This window comes from Glandiceps talaboti, chromosome 18 (assembly GCF_964340395.1).
Source record: "Glandiceps talaboti chromosome 18, keGlaTala1.1, whole genome shotgun sequence".
In the NCBI taxonomy this organism is placed as follows: domain Eukaryota; kingdom Metazoa; phylum Hemichordata; class Enteropneusta; family Spengelidae; genus Glandiceps; species Glandiceps talaboti.
Genome location: NC_135566.1, coordinates 15,712,175 through 15,736,500, shown reverse-complemented (window position 1 = coordinate 15,736,500; position 24,326 = coordinate 15,712,175). Strand labels below are relative to the sequence as shown.

Here is a 24,326-nt window from a genome sequence, read left to right as displayed (position 1 = left end):
CAAAAAAAGGCAGTCTTCGAGATCCTAATAATTATTGACCAGGTATCAATGTTACAGTAATAAATTCACTGGGGATTTCTTTTTTTAAAATCAGCGGCTGATTCACTGGGCAGACACAGGTGGTTCTAACTGTCAGAAGTGGTTTTAGCAGACACTGAGTAGACAATTCAGATGTATGTATGTATGTATGTATGTATGTATGTATGTATGTATGTATGTATGTATGTATGTATGTATGTGTGTGTGTGTGTGTGTGTGTGTGTGTGTGTTCGTTTGGTCGTTTACTTTATCTTTCTTTGTTTACTTTAGCTTTCGATTCGGTTAACTATAACTCATCAATGTATTCGCTTTCTCTAGAGGGAATTTTGGTTTACGTAAATACTCGTAACTGCTTTCAATGTTTTACAAATGATGTACCAGCATTGATACTCATCTCACCTAGTCAATCGACCCAATGTATGACAATGAATCAATGAAACTGTAATGAATATGAAAACTGGTCATGATTTTCTTTGGACTGTTTTTTTCTCTCTCCAGTGATGGTATTGCTGGTTATGAGACAACAAACTTTATCCCCTGGCCATTCATAAAATCAACACCATGCATCAATGTAACTGTTGAATATTTTCTCCAAAAGGCTCATATATATTTTTTTTGTAATGAGACAGGTATATTTCCATCATCTTTAAATTACTCAGCCATTCTCTCTTGAATGCTTAAATAAAATGGCAATCGTGTGAATGATGGAGATCAACGGTTGCAAAAACTATAACATAACCTTCCCCAGCAGTAGACAACAGAGCTGGGAAGCAGTCTCTGACGTATGCTGATGTCACCAGTGCCCCTATCTGTCAGTCTCGCTATCGTTTCTACCCATAATCCACCTGTAAGGTAGTGGCAATAGGTTCTTGATGACATCAGCATACGTAATTGGGCACCAAGACGCACAATGCAGTTAGCTTTGCCTTTGTTCCACACGAGTACTAGTTGGTCTCAAATTCACATTGTAGGATAATATGTTTGTCTCATATTCAACAAATCACGATAACACCAGAAGAAAAGCAGTCAAACGAGAAATTGTACAATAGGGACTACAGGAATTATTATTTCTTTTTTGACTGCTTTTTTCTCGTGTTTCGTGATTTTTCGAATATGAGACCGGACGTGGGGCTCAATATGTATTATCCTCCAATGTGAATCTGATTCTGAATCTGAGACCGACTTTATACTCGTTTGTTCCATTAAAAAGAAAATCGAACACAGATATGTGAAGGGAAATTTAAGACTGTCGACCACAGGGGCGTGTATTATTGCTTAGATTTCCGTTTTCTTAGGAAAATATCATACGAATCTCGCTGCTACAAATGTATCAATCTCTATAGTACTATGTATACTATAGATATATGTACCCTGTACAGGTAGGGATATATAGTATTCAAAAGATTGTTATATTTAGTCTGTAGACCTGGAAAACAACAATCTATGAAATTTTACACACCCCGTGCTGTCTTTTGTAATATATACTCGACTGACTTTTGTAATATTATCTTCCAATACTATTTAGTTCTTAGAAATGTTTTTTAAGAAAAGGTAATTTTTAAAACTCTATACTTAAATTGCACGCAGTTTGATGGAGCTTGGAGTCAAATTACATAACCAGATTGCACGTACGTTAGATTGCATATCTGTCGATCTATGAAATTTTACACACCCCGTGCTGTCTTTTGTAATATATACTCGACTGACTTTTGTAATATTATCTTCCAATACTATTTAGTTCTAAGAAATGTTTTTTAAGAAAAGGTAATTTTTAAAACTCTATACTTAAATTGCACGCAGTTTGATGGAGCTTGGAGTCAAATTACATAACCAGATTGCACGTTAGATTGCATATCTGTCGATCAGGAGGAAAGAGAGTCTGATTTTATTATAGCTGCAATAATTTATGGTTTGGTTTGGGACCAAGAAAAGTCATTTTCATCGATTTTACATTTTCATCGACCTCTCTGAAAGGGTGTTATAATAACTGGCAAAATCTGGCTGAATAGAGGTCTTCTGTAAACTGGAACGAGATATTATAGGAAACAAACAAAATTTTTAGCTCATAATCTCTTTGCGGGAATAGATATGTCGGGCGACTTCCAGCTAAATAGTGCATCATATTATGAGCTCAACTGACAGTTAACGAGATACAATTTAGTTTAGTATCGCCACTGATTCTGTAAACAATAGCCTCCGTGTACAGCAGACCCCTTCCTATATTTTCTAGTTTTGATATCAAAGTCTATTTTAGATACCAAATGGTACAGTGCACAATTGGAGAAAATTCCTTTTTCTGAGTCCCCAGTCACAAAAGAACATTACAGCTTGTAATGCAACTAAGGCTTAAAAAAAAAAAAATTCGCGTTTGTCCAGCCCACGCAGTCCGCAGATCCGGGGGAAAACACAAAAATAACCCTCCCTTCTTCTGTGAAGACAACTGCAGAACCAATCATGAATAAGCAAATGACATCTGCTCCACATACACACTTACTCTAAAGTACTAAATAAACAGTAACTGTCATAAATAGTAGATTTCGTGACAGCTTTGTTGAGATTTAAAAAAAAATCGCGCCCTCGCTCGCACCACTTTAGACAAAATGCCCTGACCAGAAACAATCAACCTCGCCTTTGTTCCCCTCGAAAGATATTCTTTTGCATGCGATTAGGGACCGGACAGAATTTACGGCAGGGGGGGGGGCCTGGGGAGAAATTATCTCTGACTTGTTTTTTTTCCTGGCCCCCCCATCCACTGTGACCAAAATTTCACAGCCCCCCCTTTCAAAAGTATAAAAATTTCATGGCCCCCCCCCCCCAAAAAAAGAAAAAAAGTGCACAATATCCTGCCCCCTACAATAACTAAAAAGAGTACAAATTTTTTTGTTACTGTAGCACAACTGTAATATTTCTTTTGGTACTACTATTATGTTACTATTTCAGCCCAAACAACTTGGTAGTTGTAGAGGAAGTTTTTTAGAAAACAAAACAAAATAAAACATTTTGACCATACATGTAATCATACACATGTGGTATAATCTTGTTTATTTCCCAACTAGACACCATAAGTAGTCATCACTTAATACCTAGGCATTTGATGTGGTGGTTTTAACTGTCATTCACTGATACATACACAGAAACACAGACACAGAGTAAACACACATTCACATGCGTGATTTGTAAAAAACTGTAGTGGGGACATTTGTGGGGAGTATCTAAGGACATCACATCACCTACATAGTGTATTCAAATATCTATTTATACTCATAACACAATAACTATCTAATGTCAGACATTTGTGATGTCATGAAGTGCTAGCAAACTAAGGATTTTATGCACACTGAGGTCTGACAAATATAGCTTTCACTTTCCTACACCAAATGCATTACCAATACACATGTAAATGTAAGACATTTGTGACTTCATGAAAGTGCAAAGAAATTCAGAATGTTGTGGAATACTTAGATGTAATCAATATGCTTTCAGTTCCATACCATACATATTTAAACCTATAGTGTCAGGCATTTGTGACTTCATGATGGGGACAGCAAATTCAGAATTGTATTCAATACACTGTACAGTGATCAGATGAGTATATACGGCCAGAAGGCAACTACCAAAGTTAGTGCAAAGTCACTGATGAAATAACACTTAACACCACGCAGACATCTAAATGCTTTACAATATTTAGTACAGATAGATGCATTTGATGATGCTGAGGAGGGAAATAGTTTAATTTCACTGGTTTTAGATAGAAAGAAAGACAAGTCTTGCCTCACATCTTCAGACTCTAGTGAGTCTGAGAGTGAAACTCAAGAATAGTGTCAAGGAAAGAAATAAAACACCTATCTAAATCAGGTCCTATGCTAGTATATATATATATATATATATATATATATATATATATATATATATATATATATATATATATATATATATATATATATATATATATATATATATATATATATATACATATGTATCCTTGATGGTAATTACACACTGAACCTGTTTCCACAGTGCTAAAATGTATGTATGTATGTATACATATGTGTGTGTGTGTAAGTGTGTGTGTGTGTGTGTGTGTGTGTGAACAACTTGGCGTATATAAGAGTAATGCAGGGTGTATCAAATTAATCTTGAGTAGTGTTTTTATGCTTCACTAAATAGGTACATACAAACGTACACACTTCCATTTTAATACATAAATGAAAGTGTAGACATTCAATATTAAAGGCGATATCAAGTGCTATCTCATGCAATGCTAAATTTTCTAACATATTAATTTTTTTCAATGACAAAATATTTCGCGGCCCCCCCCTTTCAAACCATGAGAATTTTCATGGCCCCCCCTTCAAGCCTCCCATTTTTTTCATGGCCCCCCCAATTTCTCCCCAGGCCCCCCCTCTGCCGTAAATTCTGTCCGGTCCCTTATCATTTGTTAATCCTCATTAGACGTAAATGGATCACCCAAAGTACATTTTGGTGGTCTGAGTCCAAAGCTACTCGACTACGGAATTCAGTACTATACAATCATCGGGGCGTATAGTATTTCTTAGATTGTTAACGTTGTTTTTCTTTTCTATGGCTAAATATAACAACGCTTTGACTTGAATATATTTCCCCTACCTTTTGGAAAGAAGAGAAGGGGACATACAGCAAAATGCTCAGTACAATCTTAACGATTACTGGCCATTTACCTTCAATCAAAGATATCAGACAAGCATTAAGCACAAGATAAGTAAATCCCAGCTAAAAAAAGGACAATTTTCATCGATTGCTGACTGGTACAAACTCCTCTGTATGAATATATGCTTTCACCTAGTGACGTAGCCATCAATAGCAGACTGCTGATTGGCTAAGGAAGGGGGCTATGACCTCTAGTTTAAATAGTGTAAAATCAAGCCAAGTTGGAGACTTGATTATGCAAAATTAAACGCATATGTTTGCTGTGAATGAAGCACAAGAAGTAGACTCCGTAGTAAAACCAATAGCCTTTTTACGGCGCTGTTGTAAGAAGTGAATGGAAAAATATGCTCTGGTTTGTAAGGACGGAAACAGTCAGTGTGCTTACTGATCGTATGTTAATGTAAAAATACACCTGGCAAGCTTAAGTGTTCACTTCCGGTGTTCAATTCATGGTCTGTGCTGAAATATAGACAGTAATTACCAATATGAACACTGTTCATTTAAAATAAGAGGAACTTACTTCTCCCTTCTTCTTCGACATTGAGAAACAAGTTGTTGAGTTTCTTAGAGGTTAACGTTGTATACTGACCATAGTAAGCCACGGTTACATTAGTGTCCTCAAACACCTTGGAAGAGAGAAAAACAGGCATGAGTTTGTGATAATACTAGTGGTAAAAAATAACGACTTTGGGCTAACAAGTGCTTGATAATAGACGTATTAATCATAGCTTACGAGAACAAAACGACAATGCCATCGTTTTGTCCAGTGTCATCAAAACTTGCAGAAGTAACACGATCGTACCTCGAGCTGTTTATATTTGAACGTTCATTCGTTGCCATCAGCGTTGCCGGATAGTGTAATTCGCGGCTATGGGTGTGATGTCTGGTGCTTTGCATATGTCAATTTTCGAATGTCTGCTCACTTGTCCACCATGTTTGCGAGCAATTGACTCTGTCATTTGCCTATCGCTATATGTATGGCCCTTGTTGCTGGGTATATTCCTGTTCACGTGTGTTACTGTATGATAATATAACATTGGATAAAAAAATTGCTTTCATAAAAAAACGTATACTGGCCAATTGTAACTTGTAGGCAACAATAGTTGATGTATAATACTTACCCTAACAAACGTTTGGCATGCATCATCCCACAATAATTCCGTTGAAGAAAGAAGTACTACACGATCCCAGTTGTATTTAGAAAATATCATCAGAAAAAATTCAGCCATTCTGCTGAATGGTCCAAATGTACGTGCCAATGTTGTGTAGTAATTTTTATCGTTAAAGGACCTGTTGATGGCAAACCAGGATATGATGGGTATGTCCCAATAGGAGGCTAGCTGAGCCGCGGGAAAACAGGCTACAAAAAAATAGATAAAGATTACAACAATTCTGACTAGTCTTTACATCATCAGGTCGATCTTTCTTCTTTAGAATATCTCCTAGGGCTAATGTGTATGGAACAGCTCATATGACAATGTTAAGAATCGTTTGTAGGGCTAGAAAGGTTTATATATATTACCAATGTTTAGAATTTCTCATATTCCGATGTGTGGAACATGTCATATAGCAAACGTTTAGAATTGCTCAGAGTCAACCGTTTTGAATTACTCATATGGCCAACGTTTAGAATGGTTCATAGAGCCTATGTTTGCTTTGCCACAATGCTCTACAATTCTGGCCCTCACTTCCGGTTCTAAAACAGCGCCCCTAGTGGCCAAACAATCATATCTTTTATCTTTTCGGGGGTTCTTCGATAACCGGCATATGGCGTATTGCTCATACTATGTTTAGAATTGCTCATAGGGTAAACGTCAGTCACCTTTTAGTATGACGCAAAAGGGCCATCATTTAGACTTGTTCGTATGGCCAATGTGTTGAACATCTCATATGGCCAACGTTTAGAAAGTTGCTCATGTAGCCAGTGCTAAGAACGTTCAGGAGAGGTCTTAGAGCTCAATGTATGCATCATCTTATGTGGATTGCAACATGAAGAATGTCGACAAATCAAGCAATTTGTATCCATTTTAAAAACACAAATCTACTTACCAACTGAACATGGTGGACCTATAATGACATCAACATCTTCATCAAAGATGAGCTCTACTGTACCGGCTGCAGAAGCCTTTGAGTCACATTTCGAGTCTCTTGTCACAATACTGTAAATAAAAGGTGAGAGAACCATCACTAGCTATTTGAACATGATGTATTTGTACAAGACACAGTCCTCCTCAAATAATTATTAACAGACAAAATTGATTTTGTTGTTGTTGTTGTTGTTGTTGTTGTTGTTGTTGTTGTTGTTGTTGTTGTTGTTAAATTTTAACTCAGAAGGTACCTGATAATACATGGATGGGTTAAATGAGTATGTCTTTTTTGGTCTTGAAATACTGTACAAATGCATGCGCAAATGGTCCAATCATGTTGGTTATTAAATAACCAATTGTCGTTAACCGTTGATGAATGCATTTTCCAAGTACGTTTTAATTTTCAGACTTTTGTACGTACGATGTTTCACTTCCATGTAAGACGCTAACTAATTGAATATTCATGACTGGGCGCCATTTTCAATATATTTTTTACAAACTGTAAAAGTCTGTAATGTACTATGAGAAAGCGAGTTTCAGTCCTTTTCTATAAAGGTCAAGGTTAAGGTCAAATATATTGACACCAGCAATCTCGAGTGACGTCTTTATATCTTATGTTTCCAGAGCTGTCACACAAATTATTCATTCATACACCAAATATGGCTGCCGTTCAATAAAAATAGCGCCAATGGCATTATAGCAGAACTGTATTTGGCTGTTACTATAGGCATGGTCTTGTTGCTAGGCATATTTTCTTACATTTTTGGGGAATTGTTATTCACTTACCTACCCATGCCACGTTTCATCTTTGCAATATACATCATCATTTGGCTGTTGCTATGGGCGTGGTCTAGTTCTAGGCATATTTGCATACATTTTTTGAATCTTTATTCACCTACCTACCCATTCCCGTTGTTATCTTTTGTGATATATAATCATTTCACTGTTACTAAAGGTATGGTCATGGTTGCTAGGGCTGGTTGTGTCAAATGACTGCAGAATAACACCTCCAGAAACATTCCCACTAAATTTTTGACAATTTTAGTCCTAATTTGCATATCGCCGACGGGATCATCATGTTGCATACACCTTCATCTACACACATCTAGATGCACCCCCAGTAAAGTTCAGCCCAATCTGCTCAGTAGTTTTGGAATTATAGAATTTTGGCAAAAAAGACGCATTTTTACCCCTAATTTGCATATCATCATGTCATGGACAATTCTTAATCTAAACATCACTCCAATCAAATTTCAGCCCCATCTGCTCAGCACAATTTTCCAACTAAACTTCAAAAGTAATGTCCCTAGCAAATACTTTTTCGATTGGAGCGGCTTTTTGAGTTTAAGTCATGCACAGGCAGACAGACAGACAGACAGACAGACAGACAGACAGACAGACAGACAGACAGACAGACAGACAGACAGACAGACAGACAGACAGACAGACAGACAGACAGACAGACAGACAGACAGACAGACAGACAGACAGACGTCCCCACCAAATACTAAACCAGTCTTTCTGGCGGTTTTTGACTAATTCGTTTACATACACACACACACAAATACATATACATACACACATACATACACACACATACACACACACACAAACATTTCACAATGCCGATAGCACTAATGAACCTCAGTTAAGTTGCACTAAAATAGTGATATGACTAACAAAATTTGGATTATCATTAGCATAAATTACAGTTGGGAATATTCATTCATAGAATGTACTTCATAAGAACACTCATCACATATTAGATGACGTGTTTAATCAAATTAATTACTTGTGCACAACCAAACTATATGTCAAGCATGGTATAAATAATACTCGGATAGTATACATCAGAATCAAATTTCTAGGATCAACATTTTGAGATCGATATCCATAGATATAAGGAATATTCACTGCAGGCCAGAACTTAAACGGAAATACAGACCAGATTTAAACTGAATGCCTCCCGTAAGGGAATCACCAATTATGCAAATAACTCATTAAACTAAAAAAAACTATGGTAACAGGCTTTGCTTTTTGGACAAGCGTGCTTTCTTAGGTTAATGTATGTAAGAGTGTATGATACTGCTTAATTACTGAATATCGTTCATTATTCAAAATACTCATTAAAGGAAAAAGTTGTAGCAACAAACTTCATAGGACAGATGCGTATTATTATGGTTGATGTACATATCATATTATACGAAATTTGAAGCTTGCATTTCTAAGATACAACCTAGTTACCTAAAATCATTAATTATGCAAATTTTTCATTAAAACTAAGCTATATAAAAGATTTTATAGGACATATCCGCTTTGTTATGGTTAACGTATGTACTAAATTGTATTGAAATTGAAGTATGCAGTCTTAAGATATAGCCTAATTACCGAAAATCATTCATTATGCAAATTATTCACTAACACTGTACGGTGCATCAACAAACTTGATAGGACATATGTGTTTTCTTATGGTTGACGTATGTACTAAATTATATTGATTTTGAAGTATGTATTCTTAAGATATAGCCTAATTACCAACCAGATTCAAACTGAATGCCTCCCATAAGGGAATCACTAATTATGCAAATAAGTCATTAAACTAAAAAACTATGGTAACAGGCTTTGTTTTTTGGACAAGCGTGCTTTCTTAGGTTAATGTATGTAAGAGTGTATGATACTGCTTAATTACTGAATATTGTTCATTATTCAAAATACTCATTAACGGAAAAAGTTGTAGCAACAAACTTCATAGGACAGGTGCGTATTATTGTGGTTGATGTATGTATCATATTATACGAAATTTGAAGCTTGCATTTCTAAGATACAACCTAGTTACCTAAAATCATTAATTATGCAAATTTTTCATTAAAACTAAGCTATATAAAAGATTTTATAGGACATATCCGCTTTGTTATGGTTAACGTATGTACTAAATTATGTTGAATTTGAAGTATGTATTCTTAAGATATAGCCTAATTACCAGAAATAATTAATTATGCAAATTATTCATTAACGCTGTAAGATACATCAACGAATTTTATAGGACAAACGTATGTTATTATGTTTAACGAATATACTACATTATATTGAAATTGAAGTATGCAGTCTTAAGATATTGCGTAATTAGTTGATTTCATTAATATGCAAATTTCTCTAATTAAACATTAACAGATCTGGCTCAAAACCTAATCAGGTCTAGCTATTACCCTAAAGATTATATATCCCAAATTTCATTACAATTAAGCCATCCGATTTTTAGAAAATGATGACACAGACAGACAGACAGACAGACAGACAGACAGACAGACACACAGACACACAGACACACACACAGACACGCATTCCCCTTTTAATACCTCCCGTACCCTTACGGGAGGTAAAAACGGTTGGCAAATTAATTCAGCTTTTATACTATAGTCACCAGTCGATGGCACTTTTCTATAATACTTGTTTCTTTTTTCCTGAAAAGGGATGTCTACATGATTATATCTGTGTATAGCTCATGAATGACAGATGATACTTTAATATCTTTGTCATTCGTCTATATGTATGTATTTACCGGCATAAATTTCATAGGGGAAACATTTACCAAAATGTCATTATATCAAAGGTCGTATCTAATCTTGGCGATAGTTTCTACCTTGCAATATCGATTGATGCATCCGAGCTAAGCGACTTGTTGTTTGCCTTCTATATCTAGCAGTGGCAATCATGGGTTCGCTGGTCACTTGATTACCAATAAGTAACAAGTCGCTAGGCTACGCTTTTTTCACAACATGAATGCGCGGATGAAGCCTGGAGAGGGTCAACTAAAGCATTGACTTTGACTTGTACATCTGGAAATAACGAAAATCTTCATAAATGTTGGTCATATACGATAAAAAAGAGTGAAATTTAATAGAGATTTACAGCGAGCTTCTTATTTTTGTAACACATAGGTATTTTGTTATTCCCTTTCTACCTACAAGTGACCTAAGGGGACCTTGTCACGTCCGACCAAAAAATAAGTATTGACAAAGCCCTTAGTATGTAACGAGTATTTTCCGACTGAATGAAGAAAAATATTCGGGGAAATATGATATTATGTGTGCAATCACAATTTGTAATGACTCATAGGTCACGACTATTTTCCGGGCTGAATGAAGAAAAAATATCGGAGAATGACATAATTATAACAACGCGAGCAGTATCAAAGAAAAATACGGGAAAGTAGTGGCAATTTTGAACGTTTTGACTCATATTTCGAAAACAGCAGAACCAGTGACGAAGTCACGTGTTGTCGTAACGTAGAACAACCTGAGTATAAATTCCAATTTTTTTTTTCGGTTCAACTTTGCTTGAGCATGGTATAATGCGTTGTGACATAGAACGACTGAGTATAAATCTCAATTTCTTTTGTTCCAACGCGTTCATCCTGGCTTGGATGAGGTATAATATATCATTTGTCTGTATAATTGAAACCAGCCCTTCTTTTATTCCGTTTATGTTCAGAGAACTGTCAGTTATGATAACCCTGATACCAGATGTGAAGGAGATAATATTCAAGGTATTGTTAGAACTTGTAATTATAACGCCTTGTCTGGCTAAACCTTATACAGATTTCGGCCAAAACCAAAATATACTCTGAAGTGAAATGTTTTCACTGAAACCATTTCCATGCATAGTCACCTTGCAAGACTTGTGGCATTTCTTGTTGTAACCTCCACAACACGTGGCTCAATATGAGATAAGTTTTGTATTGTATCATCAATGAAATGTATTCATAGTCGACTGAAAGTAACAATTCGTCAGGGGTTTAGCTCAAACTTTTATCAATCAAAAATATCTTCAATGTAAGGAAAAATAACTGACTTAGCTAATTAATATGCAGATTAGTTTAATAAACTTGCGAGAACATCATAACAATCGAATCCTTTTCAGAAATAACCTCAAAGAACATCAGTACCAAATATATTTCATTTAAGCACACATTCATTGTGATAGTGATATTGAGGGAATTGGAAATTACAGGCAAAAAGCAGGTAAAATGATCGCGCATTGCTTTACATCAGCTAATTAATGTAACATATATGCAAATTCTTTTCTATAAATTAAGGGATAACGGCAAATTTGGTCAATTAATTTGCAAACCAACCTAATCAATACGATATCTCTCTCCAATAATAATCTGCTCTAGACATACTCACAAAGAAAATCTTTATTAAATTGCATTCAGTCATTTGAGCTTACAATTTTTGAGATAACGATGACATTAGGAAAGTCTTACACTATCTATATACATATATGACACTAATTGCACAAATCTATTTCTATCATGGATTTCCTCATGTCATATCACAATTTGGTTATTTCTCAATACAAGGATTTTATACACAGAGAGAATGCTTATAATCTTTGTAAATTGACAGTTGTATTTTGTCATGTGCTCTCCAAATATCTTTTACATTTTTCCTTTGTACACAAACCCTCACACCATATATGGTAATGTCATAGTACACATTAATGACGGACCTTCCATTAAAATGCAGTGACCATATCGCTGTATAGTCATAACCCCTAGCACAGACCTAAATCTGCACAAGGTACAATCTCTTCATCTCCCTGGGGAGTATAGAATTTAATTTGTAGGCGCATACGATTAAAGCATTTAAATTGCAACTTTAAGTTCCGATTATAACGGCATCCGTGGCCCGAATCATGTCAGCTCCTTTCAGATTCTATTTCGTGTACACTTACTATTTGACCGTCATATGTGTGAGCCTTCAGGGACAAATTTTTTAGAAACTGAAATCAGGGGAGAGTAAAATTTTACTATACGACTAATGTTATTATCTAACTTTGAATTGTTTTGTGATGTTGGAATGACAACATTGATATCGCTGCCAGTTCACACCTCTAACACATTCTACCACCGTTGGTCATTAATATGATAAGCTATTAGTGAAATTTCTGTTAAAAGGCATGTTAAGCATACAATTAATCAATTTTTAGTTGCAAGGAAAGGAGTGTGTCTCACAGCAGAGAAAGGAGATGGTGTTGTACAATATTTGGGTAACTATGATCATGGATGTGGGGAGCAACTTGAAGGATGTTGAACCACCATCTTGAATATCCTGAATGTTGCATCAAGGGAAATGTGATGATAAATATGAATCAATCAGCATTATAAACAATATTGTTACATTGTTTGCCACCACAAATAATCCAGTCATGGTTACCCTGACCATTGTAGGAGGTTTACTCTATTGGTAGTTTCAGATTAGGCATTACAATAACTGCAGATAATCCCATAGTCCTTTGCGTCTGAGCATGCTCAGTCTGAATTGCAAGTTCCCTAGTAGACCTATACACTGGAGAAAAACTCCCTGGCAGAAAAGCCATTTCTTGCCAATCACAGACACTTTGTGGTATTACTATGTTGCAAATGTCTTCTTAAATCTTGTCCACGGGTAATATAGAAGAAAGATATACACAGGGATTACTTTTAGTGTTCATACTACTTGTAAGACCAGATTTAAACTGAATGCCTCCCGTAAGGGAATCACTAATTATGCAAATAACTCATTAAACTAAAAAAACTATGGTAACAGGCTTCTTTTGGACAAGCTTTCTTAGGTTAATGCATGTAAGAGTGTATGATACTGCTTAATGCAGTCTTAAGATATATCCTAATTACCGAAAATCATTAATTATGCAAAGTATTCATTAACACTGTAAGGTAAATCAACTAACTTCATAGGACATACACAATTTGTTATGGTTAATGTATGTACTGAATTGTATTGAAATTGAAGTATGCAGTCATAAGATATAGCCTAATTACCAAGAATCATTAATTATGCAAATTATTCATTAACACTGAAAGGTACACTTACAAGCTTTACAGGACATATGCGATTGTTATGGTTAACGTGTGTACTGAATTATATTGGAATTGAAGTATGTATTTTTAAGATATAGCCTAATTACCGAAAATCATTAATTATGCAAATTATTCATTAACAATGTATGGTGCATCAACAAACTTGATAGGACATATGTGTTTCTTATGGTTAATGTATGTACTAAATTATGTTGAATTTGAAGTATGTATTCTTAAGATATAGCCTAATTACCAGAAATAATTAATTATGCAAATTATTCATTAACGCTGTAAGATACATCAATGAATTTTGTAGGACAAATGTATGATGTTATGTTTAACGAATATGCTAAATTATATTGAAATTGAAGTATGAATTCTTAAGATATTGCGTAATTAGTTGATTTCATCAATATGCAAATTTCTCTAATTAAACATTAACAGATCTGGCTCAAAACTTAATCAGGTCTAGCTATTACCCTAAAGATTATATATCCCAAATTTCATTACAATTGAGCCAGCCGATATTTAGAAAATGATGACACAGACAGACAGACAGACAGACAGACAGACAGACAGACAGACAGACAGACAGACAGACACACACACACACACACAGACAAACATTCCCCTTTTAATACCTCCCGTACCCTTACGGGAGGTAAAAAGGAAGAGAAATAGATGATACATGCATTACTTTTGGTGCACACATAACTTTTAACTGAATGGCGGTCATATTTGTAGTGAACAATCATGACTTGCTGCATAACTCCAAACCTTTTAATTCATGGAGACTCCAATCAAGTGTCTATCCCCATATCACATGTATTAGGTGTAAAATTCTTTTGAGACCTTGACCTTTGAACATGACTTTCACTTTCAGGGTCATTTAAGCAAAATCCAACCATTTCCTTCATAACATAGACACTTTTTGGTATTTATTTGTTGTCACTGATTTCTTTTAAATCATGTATCCATTCAGTCACACAGAAGTAAAGTTTTTTATGTTTGTGTCTAGTCTGTCTCAGTTTAATTGCTGAAAGCTTGGGTTTTGCTATCGCACCTTGTGACTGTAGTCCTCCTGGTAATACCATATATATATATATATATATATATATATATATATATATATATATATATATATATATATATATATATATATATATACAGGTTTTGAACCAAATTATATGCTATAGACCCTACAGAACTGTTTCGTGAGGTGCGTAGTCCTCACTCATCAGGGGTAGAATGGAATATAGTATCTGCGTTTCCTTACCGTTAAATTCTATTATTCTATATATATATACATATATATATATATATATATATATATATATATATATATATATATATATATATATATATATATATATATATATATATATATATAACTTGGTAAGTATCAATCTGCTAAGACAGTGCTCTATACCGCAGTGGCAGAGCGTAATAGTTTCTTGAACTCCCATATATATATATATATATATATATATATATATATATATATATATATATATATATATATATATATATATATATATGGGAGTTCAAGAAACTATTTATTATATATATATATAATACCAAAATTCAGTTCTGTCCATCTTTTCTCTTGCCTGATCGGCGTAAAAATTGCAAGAAAAAACACCCTTTTGATAACTTCCTTGTTTTGGACTATGGTTGCTATGGTAATTTCTTTTGTCCTTGGTGATATTGTTGCCTGTCATCAAATTAATACCTATTACATGTACTTCATTATTTCATTTTCAACACTGGTCCCGGGAGTAACATACCCAAGATACCCAATTAAACAAGAAGCAAAAATTACTAACTTAGCAAACGGCTCTGCAGTCTGTGGCATTAAATTACCATTTTACAGAGCAAAACAGTCCAAATGATATATGTTGTGAGATGTGTATGGGTAATGTAAAATTGTGTCTACAATGCTAACTGGGAGTTGTTTTCTCTAAATGGATGTCATAGATTACAATCTTATTATTGGTGTTAGAGTGGCTAACTATTTCTCGTGACATATGTGAGATTCGTTGCGCTTAAAGAGGCACAAACTGAAAATATTTACATAAGGCATTGATTAAAATATTGTAGTATAACGTTAATGTGAATGTCATGCCTTCTATGATATCGCATATTTCTTCTGCAGAATTATTATTAGAAGAGTTAGTTGCATAGAACGTGTTTCCTGGACATTTTTAAACGACGTACAATAAATTACGTCATCAGATCTTTTATAAGTTATATCTTAATCCCAGGTTTAACTTCTGTCAATTGCAAGTGATGGTCCAATAAACGTCAGTAAGTAGAATACTGCAAGTGCCTGTTAACCATGAGGCAAAAAAATACACCCTAAAATCTATAAACTCAACTGCCTTGAACGCTATTCATATGAATCGGTTTGACTCGACAATTTGGTAGTTGAAATTACAAGCTGAACTCGGCTTTAGAAGTTCAGAGTTTTATATCGAAAGGTCACTCTTGATTGTGAAGAAAACACAACAGCATCAACATGATATTAAAGAATGGAACCATATGCTCTCACCCTGGTCCCATGGCTTTAATTTCCGAAGAAGGCTGACCAGGAACAGAGTTGGGAGTTCAAGAAATAGTTTTATATTGAACTTGAGTAGGTGTGATCAAAACCAAAATATCGCTCCTTGGAAACATGTGCTATGTTAATGTAGAAATTCTACCAATTCAATTAAAATTACACCTGAATTTGTTGTGAGCGAAACTTTGGAAAAGGTATGTACGTAAACCGTATCTATAGCATACTTCTGTGTTCCAGTAACATCATCCATCCCAGTCATTCTTTATGTATATTAATCTGACGGCAGGTATTCATGTGAGGAATTTTGGCTATCGCTGTTTTTTCTGCTACCCACACATAGCATTTCCCTTGCGTTTTGGTTTTACTTTCATGAAAACCTCGCGGCCAGAAAACAGAAAGACATTTTTGTTTTGTATTTTCCCTGCTGTGAGAAGATGATGTCACTGGCGTCACTATGTGATTAAGGCATGGATACGTTAGAACCAAATTATATAGAATGAATATTATTAATGAACCCGTCTCAGTAAACAGGACCAGTCAATCATAAAGGAATAGATTTTTTATGAACATCTATGATGGGTTGAACGTCACTGCGGGGAAATCGTAATATTATTCTGGGTTTGAACTACACGACCGTTAGGAGAATGCTAGGCGGATACGGGGTAAGGCGAGAGCAAAAATCGGATCCACCTCGGAAAATTTACATTCCCTTGATTAGTTCATATACTTTTTGAAGTAATATATAACAAAAGGGTATGGATAGTTTACCAAAATTGCGTAGTTACATTTTTTCTCTATAGTGTATGTCATAACTGAAACGGCGAAATAGACTTTACCTGAATTCAAGCTGCTCAACCATATCCATCTCAGAAATCGTTTCTATGGCCAAATTAATAGCCCCAACGTTATGCTGACCCCTGAAGTCATAATCCAGATCAACATTGCCAGACCAGGGAATCAGGATACCAAGTTTCAAGTGTTTAAGCCCGTCGCAATAAATAGATAGTCCGAGAAGCATAAGCAAGGAGACCACAGAACATTTCAATGAAAGTGGGAGCATCCCTGCCATTATCAACTATGTTGTTTCTACTGATCTTGTGTACAGAGCACTCGGCTTATATAATCGAGCTCGATCGCCATGGCAACATGTTGTTGTGGCAACGCTCGTTATGGAATCGTTGTCTCAAGATGTTATCAAACTTACGATGCAAAAAGGTAATATCTTGTTGGATATCAGATATGTGGACTACAACATTGCAAGTGAATTATATACTACTGAATATAGATGAAGGAAGATGAGTATTGGATACGATTATGTAGCAGACTAGACATGGACAAAGGGGTTAGAAAGAACAACGTATCACTGGAGGCATATTGTGTATAATCATGAGCTATTCACGGCCACCATTAAAACCCTTTCAAACTTTTCCAGAGAAGGTAATTAACAAAAACTGTTAAGTGTCCGTATTCATTTAAATCGAAATATTGCACAATTTTAACAATATATCATTAATATTTCTTTTATTGTTCACTGAGATGTATGGGAAGCCATTCAGGCCAAAAGTATTTTTTTTTTATTTTTTAGCTATAGTATTTTATATTTTTCGTACTTACAAACTAATTTTAACCGTTTATGTACTTTTATTCCATGGTTACATTATTTTAATTGAAATAAGTGTTCATTTATTTGAGAACATTTTTTTTGTCTGCTGACAGGCGCCGGTCACGAGCACGTCGTCTGGTTTGACGAAAAATAAAACAATATTCTCAAATAAATGAAAACTTATTTCAATTAAAATGATGTGAACATGGAATAAAAGTACATAAACGGTTAAAATTAGTTTGTAAGTACGAAAAATATAAAATACTACAGCTAAAAATAAAATAATACTTTTGGCCTGAACGGCTTCCCATAGCGATGATCTAACAATCATAATGTATTTCAAGGAAAATACAATGTCATGCTGGTTTTGATTGAACACACTTTCTCTGACGTTATCAGAAATAATCTTTAATTTACTAGTTTTTCCCTTTTAACCTTTTTCGATTTTTTCCGTTTTCATCATAATGGCGCGCACTTTGTTTGAGTTTACCGACACACAACAAAGAGGATATGGACGGAGCATTGTCTCAATAATGTTTTTTTTTAGAAAAGATCCACATCCAATTTTTTCGCCAAACGGTTTTGCTACAATTTTGCAACATTCATATTCAGCAGAATTTACGGGAGGGCTGGGGAGAAAATGGGAGTCTCATTATATGAAGACGACTCACTGTGTTTAATGCATTGTTAGTTGCAGAGAGTAATAGACACAACTCAAGAAATTAGGAGGTCCTAAGCCATTATTGAGAGTAAAATTGAGGTAGCAAAGACAATTTTCTAGTACTCCATGGCTTTCAATAATGTGTATGGTGTTAAATTGTATGCCTATAAATAGCCTTCTAGATGTCCTTTAGGCAAAATGTTTACAAAATGTTTGTGTCCGATCACAAATGCATGCAGATGTATATGGAAATAGAAGTAAATTGTTAACATTTTACCTTTTTGCAAAACGTTTAGGTCAGTGGTTTAAACTAGGGTCGGTCGGGGTATCAGAAACGAATTTAAACTATTACTTTATTACTTCTTTTTCCCAAAAAAGTGCTCACCATGCATGGGCGTCAAACACCCCCTACCACACCCTCCCCCACGAGCGATCACGGGGATGTTGTTCCTGCCCCAACTCAAAATTGAAGGGTCGGGGGACCCTAGTAGCTAAGTATCTCCAACTATAGATTACAACCCAATGTGAGACCTCTCCTTACAAATCCCACATCTATTTGTAAAGAAATATCTTATTATGTATGGACTTCAGCCATACAGTAGTAGTAGTATACAGGATACAGGAAGTGGGAATGTATACCTATAACTCCACAAACAATAATCAGTGTAGCCTTTGGGGAGCTACGAAAATTCTTGAGAGCGTGAAGGGAGATGGGGGGGGGCCTGTGAAAATAATATGACCAAAATATTTCCTAATCAGCCTCCCCCCTCCCCCTTCCTTAAATTCTGCTCGTTCCCTTTAGTCCGCCAGATATGCTCTCAGTCTAAAATGGTGGGACAACATTATCCACATATTAGGGCAAGAAATGGCAAGAGAACTACTTTATTAATTGAAGAAAACAGTTGCTTTCTCAGGACATAATCACGATATGATCAATGAAATTTTGGGTTGTTACTTTCTGTCTGTCAGGATGATTTAATTTGGAAGTGTAAGACGATTTTATGACGATAGCACACTCGAGCAAACATACTACTATCAATTCAACAATATACACCATTGACAACTGTCAATCAAACGTGTCAGATGAACTGATTGCTTTGTTGAATGAAATAATAATTGCATTGAGCCCACGTCTTAAAAGTGGTACATCTGAGTGGGAAACATGGGAGTATTTAAAAAAAGGAAAAAGGGAAAGACGCATATAAAGTGAAGATAGAGGAAAGCAAAAGTACAAACCAGCAAACCATGTATGGCAAGGAATTTTTATTTTGGTACATGTAAATGTGTAATTGTTTTGTGTTCTGAGCGAATATGAAATGTAATATGAATGCTAGTGGCCCCTACTTTAAAGCTAAAACGTTCATTATACGGTTTTTTGTCACTTTCTTATTTCAAAAGAACAGAACGGATTTTAGTGATGGCCGTAAATAGCGACGGGTTGATTTATTTGTATGTATGTATGTATGTATGTATGTATGTATGTATGTATGTATGTATGTATGTATGTATGTATGTATGTATGCATGTATGTATGGATGGATGGATGGATGGATGGATGGATGGATGGATGGATGGATGGATGGGTGTGTGTGTGTGTGTGTGTGTGTGTGTGTGTGTGTGTGTGTGTAGATGATATAAACGCTGTATGTTATACAACGACAGTGTCTTTCCATAGCTCTGTCTCAGTTTGTAATTAGTGGAGGAAATCAAGAGTGCTATCAACTAATTCCCAAGAGTACACATTAGACATTATTTGTCATGTTAACCCATCTAGATCTGTTAACGTTATTTCTGTAAACAAGTTCTTCGCGTGGTGATCAGTACAAGCACAGTGGTACTAGCAGACAGACTTATACACAGATATGCGAGCAGTGCGCGCTAAAGGTTAAAGATTAATGAAGAATAGTTTTATCGGAGATTTCGTCTTAGCTTGCAAAACTATTAAACAATGTATCAAGATCAGTGAGACCGCGCGGTCACCATGTTTCATGTTGAGGTAGACACAATAAAGACAACATACAAACACTCCTTACAGTGTCTGATCTGTATTTTGTTACATTTGTATTTGTTTTGTTATCATTAACAAAATACAGAGCAGACACTGTGTTTATACATCGTATAATAACATTTGTAAGCTAATTCGAAATCTCATGTATATTCAGACTCCATGTCACGAACATATTATCAAGGTCTTCTTGACCATCACCTTTCAATTCCTTCACAGTTTATACAACAACGTGTGGCGAACATTTGTTTATCCTATCTTCTGTCGTTTATATCAATTTGTATTAATCACCAATAGAGGCAACACTCAAAAAATCTTTTAAAAACCAAAATTTTAATAGGGTAGAGTCTGGAAGGTTAAAGGTTAAAGTAATGTTACAAGCGGGCGATTATATGTTATTCATTTTTTCAAGTGTGAAATTTCGAGGAACAAATTTCAGTCGTTCTCTTCAAATTAATAGAAAAGCTGAAGACATGATTCTAAACTAAAGGTTGGGTTCCGGACAGTTTGTATGGAAGTCAGTGACTCAAATATTTACGTGATTCATATAAAATCCGTGATTTGTCATCACTTATTCTGTTCTGTTGTTACGTGCGATGGTGTAATCTCAGTAGATATCATTTCGTACATTCAAACTGAGTGGTACGTACGCCAATTTGTCTTTGTGTGAAAATGGATGTCGTGTCACACCTTGTTATCGTTCGATTATAATCGTTTATCCAAGATCACGTTGGTCCGGCAATTATATCAAACTCTAGGGACATTATTAGGGTTTTTTTGTGATCATTGCATATGGGAACAAATGGTATCCCATGAGACGACTATCGGTGGTACCGATGGCAATATATATAATGTAGATATACAGTTACTGTGGATTACGACAATACTTGGATTACGACGTAACAGATCCACTTTGAGTTTAAGATATTTATTTTGGGGGGTTTTATGTGGAGATGCACTAGATTGTACCTCTGTTCACATTTAATATTAGATATGCGTACATCTGAACACCAAGGACTACATATCGCGTAATATTTGCAGAAATTGACAGCAATATATAAGAGGGACTTGAGGAGTACTGTATACCACCTAATAGCCTAAAAGGTGTTAATATGGTCTCCTTATTAGTAATTTAGGGCCATCACCTCAGACTCCCAAAAATACGTGACAAAACAATATATATATATATATTACTGTTACAGTATATCTTTTCCTTTGCCACACACCCAACTAGTTTGAACAAACTATTTTTGTGGTCCAGCCAGGAGTTTTTATTTACTTTTCATTGCCGATGCATTTACCTAACTAATACCTTTTCCTCACTTGATATGTCAATTTGGTTTTCTTTTCGATTTCTGGCAAATAAAATATGTATGTATGTATGTATGTATGTATGTATGTATGTATGTATGTATGTATGTATGTATGTATGTATGTATGTATGTATGTATGTATGTATGTTTGTATGTATGTATGTATGTTTGTATGTATGTATGTATGTATGTATGTATGTATGTATGTATGTATGTATGTAGAAAGAAATGCATAAGGAACTAATAAACCAGTCCGTATATATAGCTGTTAAATCCGACGTTTCGAATAAATATTCTTTTTCAAAGGAAAAATTGGTGAGACAGAGAAATGCCAGGTGAAAACCCGAACATTTCTAAATATAATGGAACATAACCGCGCGTGATATATTTAAACGGTTATACGTGGGATAAGTTCTTAAATTCGCACGCACCAAATAGAACCCAATAGAATACGCCTGAAATTTAAAAAAATACCCAATAATCATGATAATTAGATTGGGAAAGACGAGAATAATCTATTAATTCCAAGGGGTTCCAGCGTTCCAAGACGGAAAATGATTTCTTCTTCCTTTAACCTCAAGGCCTTCTCATCACCAGAAACCTTACAAATTCCTGAAATGGACATATCTGATACACTATGATCGTTTGTAATAAAATGCATAGATACGGGATAGTTACGATTCTTTTGTCTGGTCAAACGGAGATGTTCCACGAAACGATCACCAAGACGACGTACAGTTGAACCTGTATATAGAAAACCACATTTTTGACATGTAATGCAATACACTACATTAGTACTACCGGGGGTAATACAAGTAAATCTACTTGTAACAGGCACACTGTTCTTAGGGCCAAAACATGATTAGTATTAATAATGAAACGACATGTACCACATCGAGTACGATCGCACGGAAAAGAACCAGCATTAACTGGTCTTAAAAGGTCTGCTGAATTTTGCACGTACTTCCATCAACGTGGTTATCCTATGTCTGTTACCAACGCGGCTTTACATAAAGTATCATCTTTGTCTAGGGAAGCTTGTATCAAATCACATGATCAGATGAGTAACAACGATCGTCCCATACTAGCTCTTACATACCATCCCTTTTCAACTAGAGTTAAAAACATTATATACAAGCATTTTAATATCTTACGTTCTAATAGGGTTACCAATTCATTGTTTCCTGCAGTACCATTAACAGCTTGGCGTCGTGATACCAGTCTTAGAGATATGGTGGTACGTACAGAACAACGTCACGTGGTATTGACATCTTTCTGGTCTAAACAGTTGAGCATAAAGAGCAAATAATATTTAATCTACTTCAACCAGTCATGTCCTCCTAGTAGTGACTACTCCTCTGTATGGTTGCCATGACAAAGTAAAATTAATACAAAGAATAATAATTTAGCCAATAATCCCTTACGTGAACATTCCCGCTGTCTTAACATTCCCGCTGTCTTCTCACCTCACAGAGTAAGGCTGTAGAAAACACAATGGAACCGTGCTGAGATACCTCTAATGAGATACCACACTTCGATATAATAACGGGTGACGCTATAATGAAGCAAGATGTTACAGCTAATTTCCTGCTGAGACAGACAGACAGACGGACAGACAGACAGACAGACAGACAGACAGACAGACAGACAGACAGACAGACAGACAGACAGACAGACAGACAGACAGACAGACAGACAGACAGACAGACAGACGGTATGGATGTGGTTATCTACTACTATCTACACGTACACGTACAAGAAAGACTTCGATATATTGTCCTGAAATCTGAACTATATGTATTACAGTGGCCGGATATATTAAGAGGAACAGAGCGTTATGTCTACGTTGACTTATAAGATAGTTCTTGTTGTAAACTATATGCAGTCGCTAATACACAGACGTCATAACTCTGTTCAGGAAAACATGTAAATAAATAATGTCTGCAACTGTTACACAGTTTCTTCTTGTATTTTACGTTCGGCAGTTAAAAGGCTACCTTGTCATGCTTATGAATTCACTATTTTTGCTAAAACCTTGGATGTGGAACGAGATATAATTCTTTTCATTCGCTTTTACTTATCGGTACAGAGATGGCAACAGTCAGACCTTATATTAAGCGGAAGTGACGTACAGGCCATGATAGACAATTTCTGTTAAATGTGGCGTCGACTGTTTCTATTTTTGTTGTAAGTTGTAAAACAATACCACAAGCAGTCGACAATATGTTAAAGGGGCACAAGCTGAGTCTATTCGTATTTGAGTCTAGTTCTTGCTGTATTTAAATGGTGCTTGCAGTATTGTTTAACCACCACTTGTAATTGACTGAACTCAAGCCTGTTATTAAGATATAACTCATAAATGATCCGATGACGTAATTTATCATACGTATACAAAAAGGTTCAAGAAATCCCACATTATGCAATCAACTGTTCTACCAGAAGGCAACTGTAATGTTAAAGAAGACATGCACCAACATTAACATTGTAATAATAATAATATTTATTTCGAT

The 24,326-nt window shown here is 35.3% G+C and overlaps 1 protein-coding gene across 1 annotated transcript in view; it reads right to left on the bottom strand.

Annotated features, from left to right (window-relative positions):
* Nucleotides 1-17,303, bottom strand: part of LOC144449743 (atrial natriuretic peptide receptor 1-like) — a 38,570-nt gene extending 21,267 nt beyond the window's left edge. Inside the window, exons 1-4 of the mRNA XM_078140319.1 lie at nucleotides 17,071-17,303; nucleotides 6,775-6,884; nucleotides 5,847-6,085; nucleotides 5,246-5,351 (exon numbers count right to left, since the gene is read on the bottom strand). Coding sequence (XP_077996445.1) covers nucleotides 5,246-5,351; nucleotides 5,847-6,085; nucleotides 6,775-6,884; nucleotides 17,071-17,303 — 688 coding nt within the window. The remainder of the gene's footprint in view (nucleotides 1-5,245; nucleotides 5,352-5,846; nucleotides 6,086-6,774; nucleotides 6,885-17,070) is intronic.
* Between the last annotated feature and the right edge of the window lie 7,023 nt (nucleotides 17,304-24,326).